Genomic DNA, 15,417 nt, shown 5'->3' with positions numbered 1-15,417 from the left:
TCAGGCAATCCACTCACCTCAGCCTCCCAAAGGCGTGGGATTACAGGCTGAGCCACCTGAGCTTTATTCTTTTCTTAATTCCAGTTTGAGCCAGTTTCTGCAGCCAGGTCCTTGAATACAATGGCAGATGCTTTGCGTCTCTGCTCTTGTTTCCTTCCCTAGGAAGCTGCTAGCACTGGAGCCCCTCACTCATATCCAGATCAAAAGAGAATCTAATTAGGCCCCGTCTTGGGCCTATCCAATATTGCTGCCTAGCTAGAGGAGCAGGGTCCCATCAGTAGGTTGGCATTTTTTAATGTTTTGCACTGTTGACTACTTCCTTCAGGTTGTACTGCTTCCTTAGCTTCCATGATGTAACATTTCTCAGGCCATTCCTTCCAGGTTTCTTTGCACTCAGTCTCTAGCTGTGGGGCATTAAATGTTGTGGCAAGCCCCCTTCTCTCATGGGCCATGTCACCCAGGACCTCTCCCATGATTATATCTCTGGCCCAGGGGTTACCTGCAGACTCCAGACTTATATACATCTACCTTCTCAAGTGCTAGTACTACTTGGAAGTCCCAAGGATACCCTAAACTCCGAGTTTCCAGAATTGACTTTAGGCTCTTCCTGCTCTCTGCTCGGTCCTCTTCCAGTGTTTCCTGTTTCTGTGAATGGCACCATTGCTCATGCAGCTGAACTTCAAAGTCATTCTTCCTTCCTTCCCTTCATCCCTTTTTTCTCTGTCCCCAGCCATGCTGATTTTTATTTTATTTTAGGCTTCATTTCCTCCCACCATAGGGCCTTTTTGTGGTTTTATTCCTTTGCCTGGAATTCTCTTCCCTTGTCACCTAGTTAATGCCTCTCATTTTTTTCTTTTTTTTTTTTGAGTTTTGGAGTCTCACTCTGATGCCGAGACAGTGGCATGCTCACAGCCTTGATCTGCTGGGCTCAGGCCATCCTTCTGCCTAAGCCCTCCAAGGAGCTGGAACCACAGGCATGCGCCACCACACCCAGCTAATTTTTTTATTTGTCGTAGAGACAAAGTCTTGCCAAGTTGCCCGGGTTGGTCTTGTACCCCTGGGCTCAGGCAGTCCTCTCGCCTCAGCCTCCCAAAGTGCCAGGATTACAGGCATGAACCTCCACGCCCGACCAGCTCTCATTTTTCTCCACAAAGCATTCTCTGACCTCCTGTCCAGATCACCTCCCATCCTCTAGCACTGTCTTTCTCAGTCTATGACCTCTTCTTTGCAGTTACTGTTATTGAAATGGTGTGTTTGTCTGTTCCACTAGAATGAAGCTCCCTGAGGGAAGAGGACCAGTCTGTTTTACTCACCACATTAACCTTGACTCCAGTAAAGATTTGTTGAGTAAATGAATTAATGAATAGAACTCCAGCCTAACTTTAGCTTCTTGGATGGATTGGGGGAGGCGGGGTTCTGTTCTTGACTCCTGTTTGTGGGGGAGAGGAAAAGGACAGGAACTTCTGTGATTCTGCCTGTTCCTTAGTCAGAGAAGACTGCATAGAAGGAAGGAGCCTGGAAGGGCAGCTAATATTTTATGACTGCTTTGTCTGTGCCAGGCTCTGTCCTACCCATTGCCCGACTGAATTTTCATAACACCCTGTGAGGTGGTTATCTTTTTACAAATAAGGACCTCAGGATTGGGGAAGTTAAGTAAAGCATGGGACGATTGCATGACTATTAAATAGGTTGAATCAAGCTCTGTCGGATCTCAAACTCTTTCTACTCTACTAGTGATATATATATATATATTTTTTTGAGTTCGGGGTCTCACTGTCACCCAGGCTGGAGTGAAGTGGCACAATCACGGTTCACTGCGGTCTCAACCTCCTGGGTTCAAGTGATTCATTTGCCTAAACCTCTTGAGTAGCTGGGATTATAGGCGCACATCAGCATGCCTGACTAATTTTTTTGTAGAGGTGAGGTCCCACTTAAAGTCTAATATGTAAAAAGTAGTGGCATGGTTGCTTCCTACTCTGACACTAGGCACCACCTCTGAAGCCCTAAGTATCCAGGGAGAAGAGCCCTGCATATTAGTTTCCTACTGTGTCTATAAAAAATATCACAAGCCGGGCTCGGTGGCTCAGCCTGTAATCCCGCGCCTTTGGGAGGCTGAAGTGAGTGGATTGCCTGAGCCCGTGGGTTCGAGACCTACCTGGGCAGCGAGACCTCATCTCTACAATAAATTAAAAAATCAGCCAGGCGTGGTAGCGCATGCCTGTAATTCTGGCTACTTGGAAGGCTGAGGCGGAAGAATCGCCGGAGCCCAGCAGGTCGAAGCTGTGGTGGCCGGGAGCATGCCGCTGCACTCCAGTCTGGGCGACAGAGTGAGACTCCAACTCAAAAAAAAAAAAAAAAATCACAAAGTTAGTGGCTTATAACAACACAAATTTACTATCTTGTAGTTCTGGAGATCAGGAGTCCAAAATGGGTCTCACTGGGCTAAAATTAAGGTATGTCAGCAGACCTGAATTCCTTTCAGTAGGGTTTAGGGGAGAACCTGTTCCTTGCCTTTTCCAGCTTCTAGAGGCTTCCTGCATTCCTTAGCTTGTGGTCTCTTCCTCCAACTTCAAAACCAGCAGCGGGTCGTTGAGTCTTTCTCCCATCACATCACTATGACACTGACTCTTCTGCCTCCCTTTTCCATGTTTAAAGAGCCTTTATGAACTGGGCTTGGTGGCTCAGCCTGTAATCCCAATGCTTTGGGAGGCTGAGGTGAGTGGATTGCCTGAGCTTGCAGGTTTGAGACCCGCCTGGGCAACTTGGCGAGACCTCATCTCTACAATAAATCAAAAAAATTAGCCGGGCGTGGTAGTGCACACCTGTAGTTCCAGCTACTTGGAAGGCTGAGACGGAGGGAACTCCAGAGCCCAGCAGGTCAAGGCTGCAGTGACTGGGAGTGGCCACTGCACTCCAGTCTGGGTGACAGAGTGAGACTCCAACTCAAAACAAAAAAAGAGCCTTTATGGCTGGGCGCAGTGCCTCAAGCCTATAATCCCAGCACTTTGGGAGGCCAAGGCAAGAGAATTGCCTGAGCTCAGGGGTTCAAGACCAGCCTGGGCAACTTGGTGAGACCTTGCCTCTACAATAAATCAAAAACTAAGCAGGGTGTGGTAGCACATGCCTGTAGTTCCAGCTACTTAGAAGGCTGAGGTGGAAGGATCACCTGAACCTAGTAGGTTGAGGCTGTGGTGGTTGCTGCTCTCCAGCTTGGTCAACAGAGTGAGACTCTGACTCAAAAAAAAAAAAAAAAAAAAAAAAGAGCCCTTATGATCACACTGGGACCCACCCAGATAATCCAGAATAATCTCCCTATTTTAATATAAATTGATTAGCAACCTTAGTCCCATGTGCTGCCTTAATCCCCTTTTCCTTGTAACTTAACATATTTACAGGTTCTAAGAATTAGGATTTGGGCATCTTTGGAAGCCTTTATTCTGCCTGCTGCACCCTGCACTACCCTCTTACCCCCAACCAGAAGAGAATAGGTGGAGACAGAAGGAGAAGAAGAGGGAGGCCAGACTTGGAAAGATAAGGCTTGCTTGCCTATATGTTTTATTTCATAGATAAATGCCAAGATAAATTAGGAGGTGTCCTTTAGTGGCTTTGGACCTTAGCAGTTTCTCTTTTGCCTCCGATTTCTGGAGCCACAAGCCTGTGGTCAGTCAGAATAGGAAGCTAGGTCCTAGGCAGAATAAATTTTGAGTAGTTCCATCAACTGGCAAGAGTCCTCCCTGCTTTTGGGAAACCTCTGCTGGGCTCATCTGCTTTCTAGACCACAGAAGATCTATTTCTAGGATAATCCCATGCCATCATATGGTGAAAGCTTCAGTTTCTTCATTTCCTTTCTATAGAGCAAATCAGAACCACTTATTATTTTCAAAGAGAGAAATCACACTAGACATACTAATTGAATATGCAGTTTCTTACATCAGAGATGTAATCAAACTGAAGAAAACACTTGGCGGATGAGTTTCTACAATTAGTTCTCCATGGAAACAACTGTCAGTATAGGCAAAAAGCAAACAACCAAAGGGAAAAAATGAATAAATTGGACCTTACCAAAATGAAAACCTTTTGTGCATTAAAGGACACTATCAAGAAAATGAAAAGACAGCCCACAGAATGGGAGACAATAATAATTTGCAAATCATATATCTGATTAACGACTTATCTTTAGAGTATACAACAACTCTTACAACTTAATAAAGACAACCTGCTCAGCTCGGTGTCTCCCGCGCTTTGAGAGACCGAGGTGAGTGAATTGCCTGAGCCTGCGGGTTCGAGACCCGCCTGGGCAACTTGGTGAGACCTCATCTCTACAATAAATAAAAAATTAGCCGGGCATGGTAGCACGTGCCTGTAGTTCCAGCTACTTGGAAGACTGAGGCGGAAGGATCACCGGAACCCAGCAGGTCGAGGCTGCGGTGGCCAGGAGCGGCCACTGCACTCCAGTCTGGGCGACTGAGTGAGACTCCAACTCAAAAAAAAAAAAGACAAATAACCTGATTTTAAAACGACCAAATAATCTGAATAGACATTTCTCCAAAGAAGATAGATAAATGACCAGTAAGCATGTGAAAAGATGTTCAACATCATTAGTCATCAGAGAAATACACACAAACAAAGATGGCTATAGTTAAAAAGATGGATGATAACAAGTTTTGGTGAACAGAGGGCTGGTGATGAAAATAGAGAATTGGAATCCCTGTACATTGCTAGTAGACATGTAAAGTGGTATAGCTGCTGTGGAAAACGGTCTGGCAGTTTCCCAAAGATTAAATACAGAAGTTACCATATAATCCAGCAATTCTGCTCCTATGGTTGTATACTCAAAAGAAATGAAAACTTACAGCCACATGAAAACTTATGACCACACGATAAACTTGTATGTGAATGTTCATAGCAGCATTGTTCATAGTAGCCAAAAAATAGAAATAGCCAAAATGACCATCAGCTGATGAATAGACAAAATATTTGGCAATAAGGAATGAAGTGATACATGCTACAACTTGGTTGACTCTTAAAAACTTAATAAGAGGAGGAAGTCAGAAGCCCACATGTATGAAGAGAGAACCCAAAAGCCCAGTATTTATTTATTTAAAAGTATCTGTTTATTCTTTTTGTTTTTTGGTTTTTTTTGAGTTGGAGTCTCACTCTGTCACCCAGGCTGGAGTGCGGTGGCATGCTCACAGCCACTGCAGCCTCAACCTGTTGGGCTCAGGCGATCCTTCCACTTCAGCCTTCCAAGTAGCTGGAACTCAGGTGCTTGCCACCATACTGGCTAATGTTTTTGATTTATTGTAGAGATGGGATCTTGCCAAATTGCCCAGGCTGATCTTGAAACCCTGGACTCAGGCAATCCTCTCACGTCGGCCTCCCAAAGTGCTGGGATTACAGACTTGAGCCATTGTGCCCGGCCAGTGTGTATTTATTCTCACACGTTAAAACTTAAGTCACTTTCAGAGTATCTTCTGTTTGATGCAATACGCCTATTGAGATGCTTTTTGCACTGCTCAGAACAGTTTTCGAACTTGTCAGTTTTGATGCCTTTTAGTGCTTCTGCTGTTTTTTGTTTCACCTCTTCCACTTTGGCGAACCATTTCCGTTTGAGGACTTTTTTCTCATCGAGGGAAACAAAACAAAGTTACTCAGGGTGAGATTGGGTGAATAGGGAGGATGGCGCATGGGGGTCATGCCCTTTTTGGTCAGAAAGTACTGGTCACTCAGCGTGGTTTGGACAGGCGTGGTTGTAAATATACACCATGAAATGGGCAAATGTGTTGAAAGACTAAAAAAAAAAAATTCACTGAAGCCAAATATAACCTCTCAACAATGCTACCTGGTCATTGATGCTGATGGGTTACCAGAACACTTTACTAGCAGGGAAGCCTGTACTACAAGGTGCCCGCCCTCCAAAAGATAATTCTGGGGTTTTTGGGTCCCCCTCCCTTGTATGATGCTATTTATGTGAAATATGAAGATTAGGCAAATCCATAGAGACAGAAAAAAGATTAATGGTTACCAGGAAAGGAGGAGTAACCATGATTAGGTATGGGGTTTGTTTTTGGGTAATAAAAATATTTTGAAATTAGATAGTAGTGATACTTGCACATCTTGTGAATATACTAAAAGCTACTATGTATATTCACTCTTTAAGGATAAATTTTATCATATGTAGATTATATCTCCCCTCAAAAAAAACACCCCATAACAAAATTCATCATATCACTGAAAAAAAATAAAGGGCCAGGCTCAGTGGCTCACGCCTGTAATCCCAATACTTTGGAAAGCCAAGACGGGAGGGTTGCTTGAGCCTAGGAGTTCAAGACCAGCCCGAGCAATGTAGCGAGACCTCATTTCCACAAAAAATAAAACAATTAGCTGAGCATGGTGGTGCATGCCTATTGTCCCAGCTACTCAGGTAGCTGAGGTGGGAGAATTGCCTGAGCCGGAGGTCAAGGCTGTGGTGAGCTATGATCATGCCACTGCACTCCAGCTTGGGCAACAGTGAAACCCCTGACTCAAAAAAACCCCAAAAAACATACACAAATAATTTAGAATACATCTTAGCCCAGTACTCTCTGCATGGTGGAGTGTAACAGGGTTATGACAGACAACCAGGCCCCCATTCTCTGAGTAAGGGTCTCAGGATGTTTTCTGAAACTGAATTGCCCATCACAGATCCCTTTAATGGCCTAACTTACATTCTGGGGCAAGCTTGGGCTTTTGAAGGAATTCTGTCATGGATTTTATAAAGGATTTTTTCCTTTTCCCGGGAAAATCTTGTGCATTATTTTTGTCTTTCTATTACTCCAAGTTTGTATTCTTGTAAAGGTTGTATACTTTTAAACATTCATGCAAATTGCCATGAAAAAGCCAGTGTTCTGTTTCTCACTGCAGAGTACATGGGACACTTTGTCAAATATCTAGCACTTTGTCGCCCAGACTGGAGTGCAGTGGCACACTTCTGGCCACCTCAGCCTCGACCTGCTGGGCTCTGGTGATCCTTCCGCCTCAGCCTTCCAAGTAGTTGGAACTACAGGTGCGTGCTACCACACTTGGCTGATTTTTTGATTTATTATAGAGACGAGGTCTCGCCAAGTTGCCCAGGCGGGTCTCGAACCTGCGGGCTCAGGAAATCCACTCGCCTCGGCCTCCCAAAGCGCTGGGATTACAGGCTGAGCCACTGAGCCCAACCGCACCTTTTTTAAATGGCGAAATGTAATGGTGTCTAAATTCAGAACTGGAGTGTTACTTATAGCAAGTGTGGAAGGTAAGTAAATAGTTTTACTGTTTTTATTTAGAGCACACTCCTATCTGTGGATCAAGAAAGGTCTATAGAAGCTAAACTTGGCTTCTATGAGTAAAACAAAGGAGGAGACTTTTGGTCAGTGTTCCCACGAGAGGAGTTTGTTCCAAGCACTTCTGCCAAATAAATTGAAGTGATACAATTGGCAAGTGACCTTTTGGTTTATGCCGTACGTTTTTAAAAATTTTGTTAGAATTTTCAAGAACATGTAGGGAGAACTTCATCTGTTTTCATAACCAAAGGCATCATGAAGGCAGAACATTAAATGGCAGTCATTGTTTGTCATCATATTTTTTAGCCTGAATGTAGTACACAGTTTGTCTTTAAAATGTTCCAGACTTCTCTACCTGTTATGAAGTTATACTCTTTCAGTTAGATCTTTTTTTGTCTTCATTAGTGACTGGGGTTTTAAATATTCATGCTCATTGTTGTGTAGGAAAAGAGCATGTTAGCTAGCAGTTGGAACGCTAGGACTCTCATTCTGATTTTGCCAGTTAACTGACTGGATTACTGTACAAGGAGTGGGATTGGGCTAGGTGGTTTTTGAGGTCCCTATTAACTCTTAAAAATTTGACTCATGTTATGCACCAAATCAGTCACTTGAGACTTACTTCAGTTTTCTCTTACGATCTTTTCAAATCCCATTAGAGTGTAGCAAGCTGGTACTCATTGCCAGTGCAGTTATGAGCAGCTCATGACAGTGAATATGTTTTCACCCACCATGTTTTGAGTATACGTAGTCCCACATGGACCATGGGAGTTTGTTGTGCTTTTCAAGCTAAATGGCTATGGGTAGCCTGTGCACAGACAACTGTGCTTTGTATATTATGGTCCTGCAGCCCAGCTACACCTGACTGGTCAGGGGTCAGCACCTGAGAAAGGGAAGCCATTCATAGGCTGTGCATGAAGGAGGGCAGTGTCTTGTGAGGTGTCCATTAGGGCATCCTATACAGGATACTTTCTGAGGGAAGATTTGAAAGTAAAACTCATGGAGAAGGACTTGGACAGTAGAGTGGAGCAGGGTCATAAGAGAAACATGGGAAGAAGACAGATAGCAAAGCCATGAGGAACAGAAATTGGCAAGAGTTACTAATAGCAAGCAGTAAAAGCAAAAGTGGAATTTTAAAAAAAGAAACAGAGAAGGACTTGCTTGAGTTCCTTTTGGACAACTAGAGCTGCTGTGGACCTTGGTGGCTTAGTTCTCAGCAATCCATGGGGTTTCCTTGGACTGCATTTCACTTCGTAGCTATTGAGTAAACCTCCAATGCCCACAGTAACTTGTTTTTTTTTATAACCTGAAGGGGCCTCACTGATACATCTGGAAATATGCACTCCTGTGTAAGTAAAGACTTTTCTAAAGTATTTTTGCCAAAAAATAGCAAGGAACACTCATTGGTTTATAGTTTTACATGCTCAAGATATGCTAGTATTCTCTGACAAATTAAGTTAGTATTGTAGTACTTAGTTCATCTATAATTTATTTAAGACATGAAGACATTAAGTGCCTACTGTGTGAAAGACACTACATTTTACTTTGTTTTTATTTTATCTTCAGCATATGTTTTTTCAAATTTGTTTTTTTGAGATTATAGTTCTGTGGTCTTCATTTTTGCTATCTTCATGACTGAGCACTTCATTTTTTGAGGAGTAGAGGGTACATTGTTTCTTTTCTTTTTTTCTTTTTTCCACATGGGACAGTACAAAATCTTGCATGTAGAGTTGGTGCTTGATATATGTTGTAGAAGTAGAGTGAATTATTTTCTTGTCTTTATAAACCCAGGACACTTTGGTAGTTCCTACTTTTGTGCTTCTAAATAAAGGAAAATGAAATTTATTATGAGTAGGTACTCTTTTGTGTCTTTGTATTTATTTAAAGTTCATCTCTCTCTCTCTCTCTCTCTCTCTCTCTCTCTCTCTCTCTCTCTTTTTTGAGTCAAAAATCTCACTATCTCCCAGACTGGAGTGTAGTGGCACGTTCACTGCCACCTCAGCCTAAACCTGGTGGGCTCAGGCGATCCTTTCACCTCAGCCTTCCACAAGGCTTCCTAAAGGCTCAGCCTAAACCTTCCACAAGGCTCAGCCTAAACCTGGTGGGCTCAGGCGATCCTTTCACCTCAGCCTTCCACAAGGTAGCTACAACCACAAGCATGTGCCACCATGCCCAGCTAATTTTTGTACTTATTGTAGAGACGAGGTCTTGCCAAGTTGCCGAGGCTGGTCTCGAACTCCTGGGCTTAGGCAATCCTCTCACCTCTACTTCCCAAAGTGCTGGGATTATAGGTGTGAGACACTGTGCTCAGCTAAAGTCCATATAAAGCGTATAGTTGGATCTTGTTTTTAATCCAGGTTGACAGTCTCTGTCTCTTAATTGGAGTGCTTAGTGCATTGACATTTAATGTAATTATTGTTATGCCTGGATTTGGTTTCTACCATTTTGCTGTTTTCTATTTGTCTCACTTTATTTGTTTCTCTGTTTTTTTTTCTTTCTTGCCAGTTAGAAACCTTACAATATTGAGCTTGGCCTGGAAGCTCATACCTGTAATCCCAGCACATTGGGAGGCAAAGGCAGGAGGATTACTGGGGCCTAGGAGTTTGAGACCAGCCTGAACAACATAGTGAGACCTCATCTCTACCAAAAAATTAGCTAGGTGTGGTTGCTTGTGACTGTAGCCCCAACTACTGGGGGAACAAGGGGAGCTGGTGGGGGGATGTTAATGCACTGCTTGACACAAAAAAAGAAAAAAGAAACTTTACAGTATTAAATAGTGTTTGCTTTAGACAGTCTTAAAGAGAAATTAGGTCGCTGTTTCTATTTACTCATCTACAGAGGATGCCAAAAAAGTATACATGTTTTAAGAAAGGAAAAAACTAGCCGGGCTCAGTGGCTCAACCTGTAATCCCATGCTTTGGGAGGCTGAGGTGAGTGGATTGCCTGAGCCTGCGGGTTCGAGACCCACCTGGGCAACTTGGCGAGACCTCATCTCTACAATAAATAAATAAAAAATTAGCCGGGCATGGTAGCATGCACCTGTAGTTCCAGCTACTTGGAAGGCTGAAGCAGAAGGATCGCTGGAGGTCAAGGCTGCAGTGGCCGGGAGCGGCCACTGCACTCCAGTCTGGGTGACAGAGTGAGACTCCAACTCAAAAAAAAAGAAAGGAAAAAACTATATTAAAATTGTAATACTTAACATATCAATAACAAAAGATAAATACAAGTCACATTTGACTTCTACAATTGCAAGAGGTGCTCAAAGTAGTTACCATCAGTGTCCCGACACTTCTGATTACGGCAAACTAAAAGTAATACATAGATAACATCATTTATAATGTGTAGACTTTTTTTTGGCACCCTCAGGGATCTTTACTTCTGAGAGTTACCATCTAGTGTTATTTTCCTTCAGCTTCAGAATTTTAGCATGCATTGTAGTGCAAGTCTGCTGGTGATGAATTATCTCAGCTTTTGTGTTTGAGCATATCTTTATTTTGTCTTCACATTTGAAGTATTGTTGAATATAGAATTCTGAGTTGACAGAATTTTTTCTTTCAGTTCTCAAAAGATGTTATTCCATTGCCTTTGACATTTATTATTTCTGTGCAGAAATTAGTCATCATTTGTATCAGTATTCTGTATGTAATATATCTTTTTTTTGTGATTACTTTCTTTTTTTTTTGAGTCGGAGTCTAACTGTCGCCCAGACTGGAGTGCAGTGGCCACTGCAGCCTCGACCTGCTGGGCTCCAGTGATCCCTCCGCCTCAGCCTTCCAAGTAACTGGAACTATAGGCGCGTGCTACCACACCCGGCTAATTTTTTGATTTCTTGTAGAGATGAGGTCTCACCAAGTTGCCCAGGCGGGTCTCAAACCTCCCAAGGCACGGGATTATAGGCTGAGCCACTGAGCCCGGCTTCTGATTGCTTTCAAGATTTTTGTCTTTTCTTTACATTAGCAATTTGACTGTGGTTTGCTTTGGGATTGTTTTCTTATTTATCCTGCTTGGCATTTATTGAGCTTCTTGGATCTGTAGGTTGATATCTTTCTCTGGTTTTGGGCAGTTTGGGACCACTTTTTTTTTTTTAATGTGTGTGACCCATTTTGTTCTCTCTAGTTAAATGTCATTAGCTTGCTAGATTTGTCATACAGTTTTCTAGACTCTATTCAGTTTTTTCTTCAGTATTTTCTTCAGATTGACTCATTTCTGTTCATTTAGCTTCAAGTTCACTGACTTTTTTCCTGCATCTTGTGCTGTTAAACCCATGCAGTGAACGTTTTCTTTCTTTCTTTTTTTTGAGTCAGAGTCTCACTGTGTTACCCAGGCTGGAGTGCAGCTGCATGATCATGACTCATTGCAACCTTAACCTCCTGGGCTCAGGCAATCCTTCTACCTCAGCTTCCCGAGTAGTTGGGACTACAGGCATGTACCACCACATCCAGCTAATTTTTTTTTGTAATGACGCAGTCTCTCTATGTTGCCCAGATCAGTCTTGAACTCCTGGGCTCAAGTCATTCTCCTGTCTCAGCCTCCCAAAGTGCTGGGATTACAGGCATGATTCACCAAGTGTGGCCTGGCTTTTTTCTTAATAAAACATTATTTTATTATGATAAGATACCCCTAATGTAAAACTCACTATCTTAACCATTTTTAAGTGTATAGTTCAGTGATATTAAGTACATTTACACTGCTGTGCAACTATCACCGCCAACCATCTCCAGAATGCTTTTCATCCTGAAAAATTGAAATTCTAAATAATTGACTCTTTTTTTATAGCTTCTGTTTCTCTGTTTGCCCCTCTTTGTTCCTGATTCATATGTTTTCCTTTAAGTGCTATTAAGTTCCTGTCTACTATTTGCAACATCTGGGTCACCTTGGTGTTGGTTTTAATAGATTGCTTTTTTCTTGAGTGTGGATCATAGTTTCTTTTTTCTTAGCATGCCTACTTTTTATTGAACATTTGACTTTATGAATGATAGATTATAGAGAGTGTGGATTCTGTTATGATCTTCCAGGAAGAATTTGTCTTAGCAGGTACTTAATATGGCAAGACTTAGCCTGTCTCTCTTGCATTAACTGGCAGTTGAAATCTCCAATCAGTTCTTTGAGTTTCCAGTTGCTGCTTTTTTTTGCTGAGCCCCCTGGGATTTCCAGTCAAGGTTGTAGCCTATTATATTTTAGAGTTGGGAGGCTCATCCCATATGTGACTTGATCCCTTTCAGAGTTTCTTCTTGATGTTCTAGCTGCCCTTCCACCTTTGAACTCTGTCTTCTGTCACCTTGAACCATGTCTTATAGGGATTGGCATGTGTCCTTAGATAGAAAAGCTACAGATTTACAAATTTCATCAGATATAGTTCTTCTTTTATTTTTTTTTAATTTTATTTTAGGCGTGGGGTACAATTCAGGGTTAGGTATACAAGTGGATATCATGTAGGTAAAGTTTGGGCCTCCCTTTGGTCCCCATTTTGCCTGGTTTGAGACCAGGTACCCTTATTGATGTTGTGTCCCCTCCGCCCAGTTCTTTTCAAGGACAGACTCTTTTTCCATTTCTCCCTGCTTTTGGTCGTTCTCCAGTGCCTTCAAATAATTGTAAATATGTTGTCCAAATTTTATAATTGTTATCTCTGGAAGGATGTCACAGTTGGAAGCCAGATGCCAAGTAGGTGTCAAGCAGGTATCTTTTGGTGTTTACATTCAAATGCTTCCCTTGTTCTCAGCCTTGTGTTCAGCTGTGCTGTAGAAACAGGGCTTTTTCTCAGCCCATTTTCAGCTGAGGAGCAGGGGGGGCACAGGGAGCCTCCTCCCTTAGCTCAGGCTGCTGTAACAAAATATCATAGGCTGGGCAGCTTAAACAAAAAGAAATTTATTTCTCACAGTTCAGAAGTCCAGAAGTTCATGAAAGGTGCCAGCAGAATTGGTTTCTGGTAGGCCTCTCTCCTTTCTTGCAGATGTCTGCCTTCTTGCTGTGTCCTCACATGATTTTTTTCCTGAATACTTGTATGCCTGGTGTCTCTTCTTATAAGGACACCAGTCTTGTTGGATTAGGACCCCATCCTTATGACCACATTTAACTTTAATTACCTCCTGCAAGGCTCTGCCTCCAAATACAGTCACATTGGGGGTTAGATCTTCAACATACACATTTTGGAAGGACATAGTTACATTTATAACAGATTAATCTAATCTCTGGATGGTATGAGAGAGGTAGGGAAGGCAAACTATGTTGTACAAATGGTATCAGGACACGCTTACTCAGTCATCATATAAGTGCAGAATACCTCCTCTTTTCCAGGTTTAGCATGAAGGACTAAGGATTTAGTTACAGACGAAATTGGCCCTGGTCCTGCCCTCACAGAGCTCGCCATCTAGGGAGATAAGAAGATATATAGACAGTGACACTGCAAAGTGATGAAGTAGGGGACATATAGGACTCCCTGGGAGTGCTGAGGAAGGGGCACTGAAATAAAGGTGGGAGTCAGCGAAGGTTTCCTTAAGGAAATGTCTTTCTTTTTTTTTTTTTTTTTTTTGAGTTGGAGTCTCACTCTGTGGCCCAGACTGGAGTGCACTGGCCGCTCCCAGCCACCACAGCCTCGACCTGCTGGGCCCCAGCAATCCTTCCGCCTCAGCCTTCCAAGTAGCCGGAATTACAGGTGCGCGCTACCACACCCGGCTGATTTTTTGGTTTATTGTAGAGATGAGGTCTCACCTGCCCAGGCGAGTCTCGAACCTGCGGGCTCACCTCAACCTCCCAAGGCGTGGGATTACAGGCTGAGGCACCGAGCCCGACTGAGGAAATGTCTTTCTAAACTAAAACCAGAATGATAGGTTAAGAGTCGGCTGTGGAAGAAAGTGCTTCAGGCCAGGCACAGGGAATGACAAATGTGAGAGACTCCAGGGTTGCGAAAGGCATGCTGGAAAGACAGAAGGTCGCTTAGTAGAGCTGGAGCTGGAGGAATTGGGGAAGTGGAGTGCTGAGGGATGAGGCTGGAGAGCTGGGTTGGGGCCGGCTTACTTGTTGAGTTGTAACTGCTTATCCTTCCAGGAGTAAACTCCTTAAAGACAGTAAACAAGTCTCCTTCAGTTTGGAGTCCTCTACTTGGCAGAATAAGCACATAGAAAGTGTTTACAGGTGCCCTTTATGATTTGAGGGGGTAGGCGGAAAGCTTGAGTGGGCAGTGACCTCACCTCCTTGGTAAGGCAGGTAAGGATTTGGAGGTTGTCGACCGTCTTTGGCTGGACCCTGCTCCTGCACACGGGGTCACATGGTATTTTGTTGTTGTTAGGCCTGGATAGCGAGTCCGCCTCTAGCAGCATCCGCTTCAGCAAGGCCTGCCTGAAGAACGTCTTCTCGGTCCTGCTCATCTTCATCTACCTGCTGCTCATGGCCGTGGCTGTCTTCCTGGTCTACCAGACCATCACGGACTTTCGTGAGAAACTCAAGCACCCTGTCATGTCTGTGTCTTATAAGGAGGTGGATCGCTATGATGCCCCAGGTAGAGCCTGCCCCTGAACCAAGCATGACGGCCCTGGATCTGGGGTTTTGGTGGGAGATACTCCTTGAGCTGCCATTGTTTTTCCAGCACAGTGCTGGCCACTATGGGCAGGGCAGAGGAATCCGAGCATAGTCTAAGTGCAGAGTACGTACCCAAAGAGCCACCATCAGGACCCAGCCAGGTATGTTATGTGCTGAGGTGGGACATGGGCAGAGCCTGGAGTGGGTACTGCAGAATTGGAGTGGTCAAGGATAGCTTTGCAGAGAGAGAGTATTTGAACTGGGCTTTGAAAAACCATAGATGGGGGCAAACTTCAGGTCCCCTCCTGCTCTGGTAGCTTTTCTGTCCTATCAAGAAATCCTGCTTTCTAAAAAAAAAAAGTCAGATGGGAAGAGAGTGTTTCTGGGAAGGAGGCCAGCAGGAGCAAAGGAGAGTGGAGGGAGACAAAGGGCTTCTCTAGAGAGAATGGAACTAGCCCAGCTGGGGCCAGAGGCCAGGGATGAGGGGAAGTGAGAGCCAAGGCAGGACTGTGGGGTGGGGAGGATAGCAGGGTGCCACCTCTGAATGGTGAACTCCCAGGCCACGCCACGTATACCTTTCTTTTTTTTTTTTTTTTTTTTG

The 15,417-nt window shown here is 43.7% G+C and overlaps 1 protein-coding gene across 1 annotated transcript in view; it reads left to right on the top strand.

Annotated features, from left to right (window-relative positions):
• The window catches only part of TMEM206 (transmembrane protein 206), a 53,446-nt gene that overhangs the window by 6,655 nt on the left and 31,374 nt on the right, over nt 1-15,417 (top strand). Inside the window, exon 3 of the mRNA XM_008073566.1 lies at nt 14,587-14,796. Within this exon, the coding sequence (XP_008071757.1) occupies nt 14,587-14,796 (210 nt within the window). The remainder of the gene's footprint in view (nt 1-14,586; nt 14,797-15,417) is intronic.

This window comes from Carlito syrichta, unplaced genomic scaffold (genome assembly GCF_000164805.1).
Source record: "Carlito syrichta isolate Samal-C Ts95f unplaced genomic scaffold, Tarsius_syrichta-2.0.1 Scaffold315946, whole genome shotgun sequence".
In the NCBI taxonomy this organism is placed as follows: Eukaryota; Metazoa; Chordata; class Mammalia; order Primates; family Tarsiidae; genus Carlito; species Carlito syrichta.
Note: the sequence above shows the minus strand (reverse complement) of the source record. Positions and strands in the feature narration are given on the sequence as shown.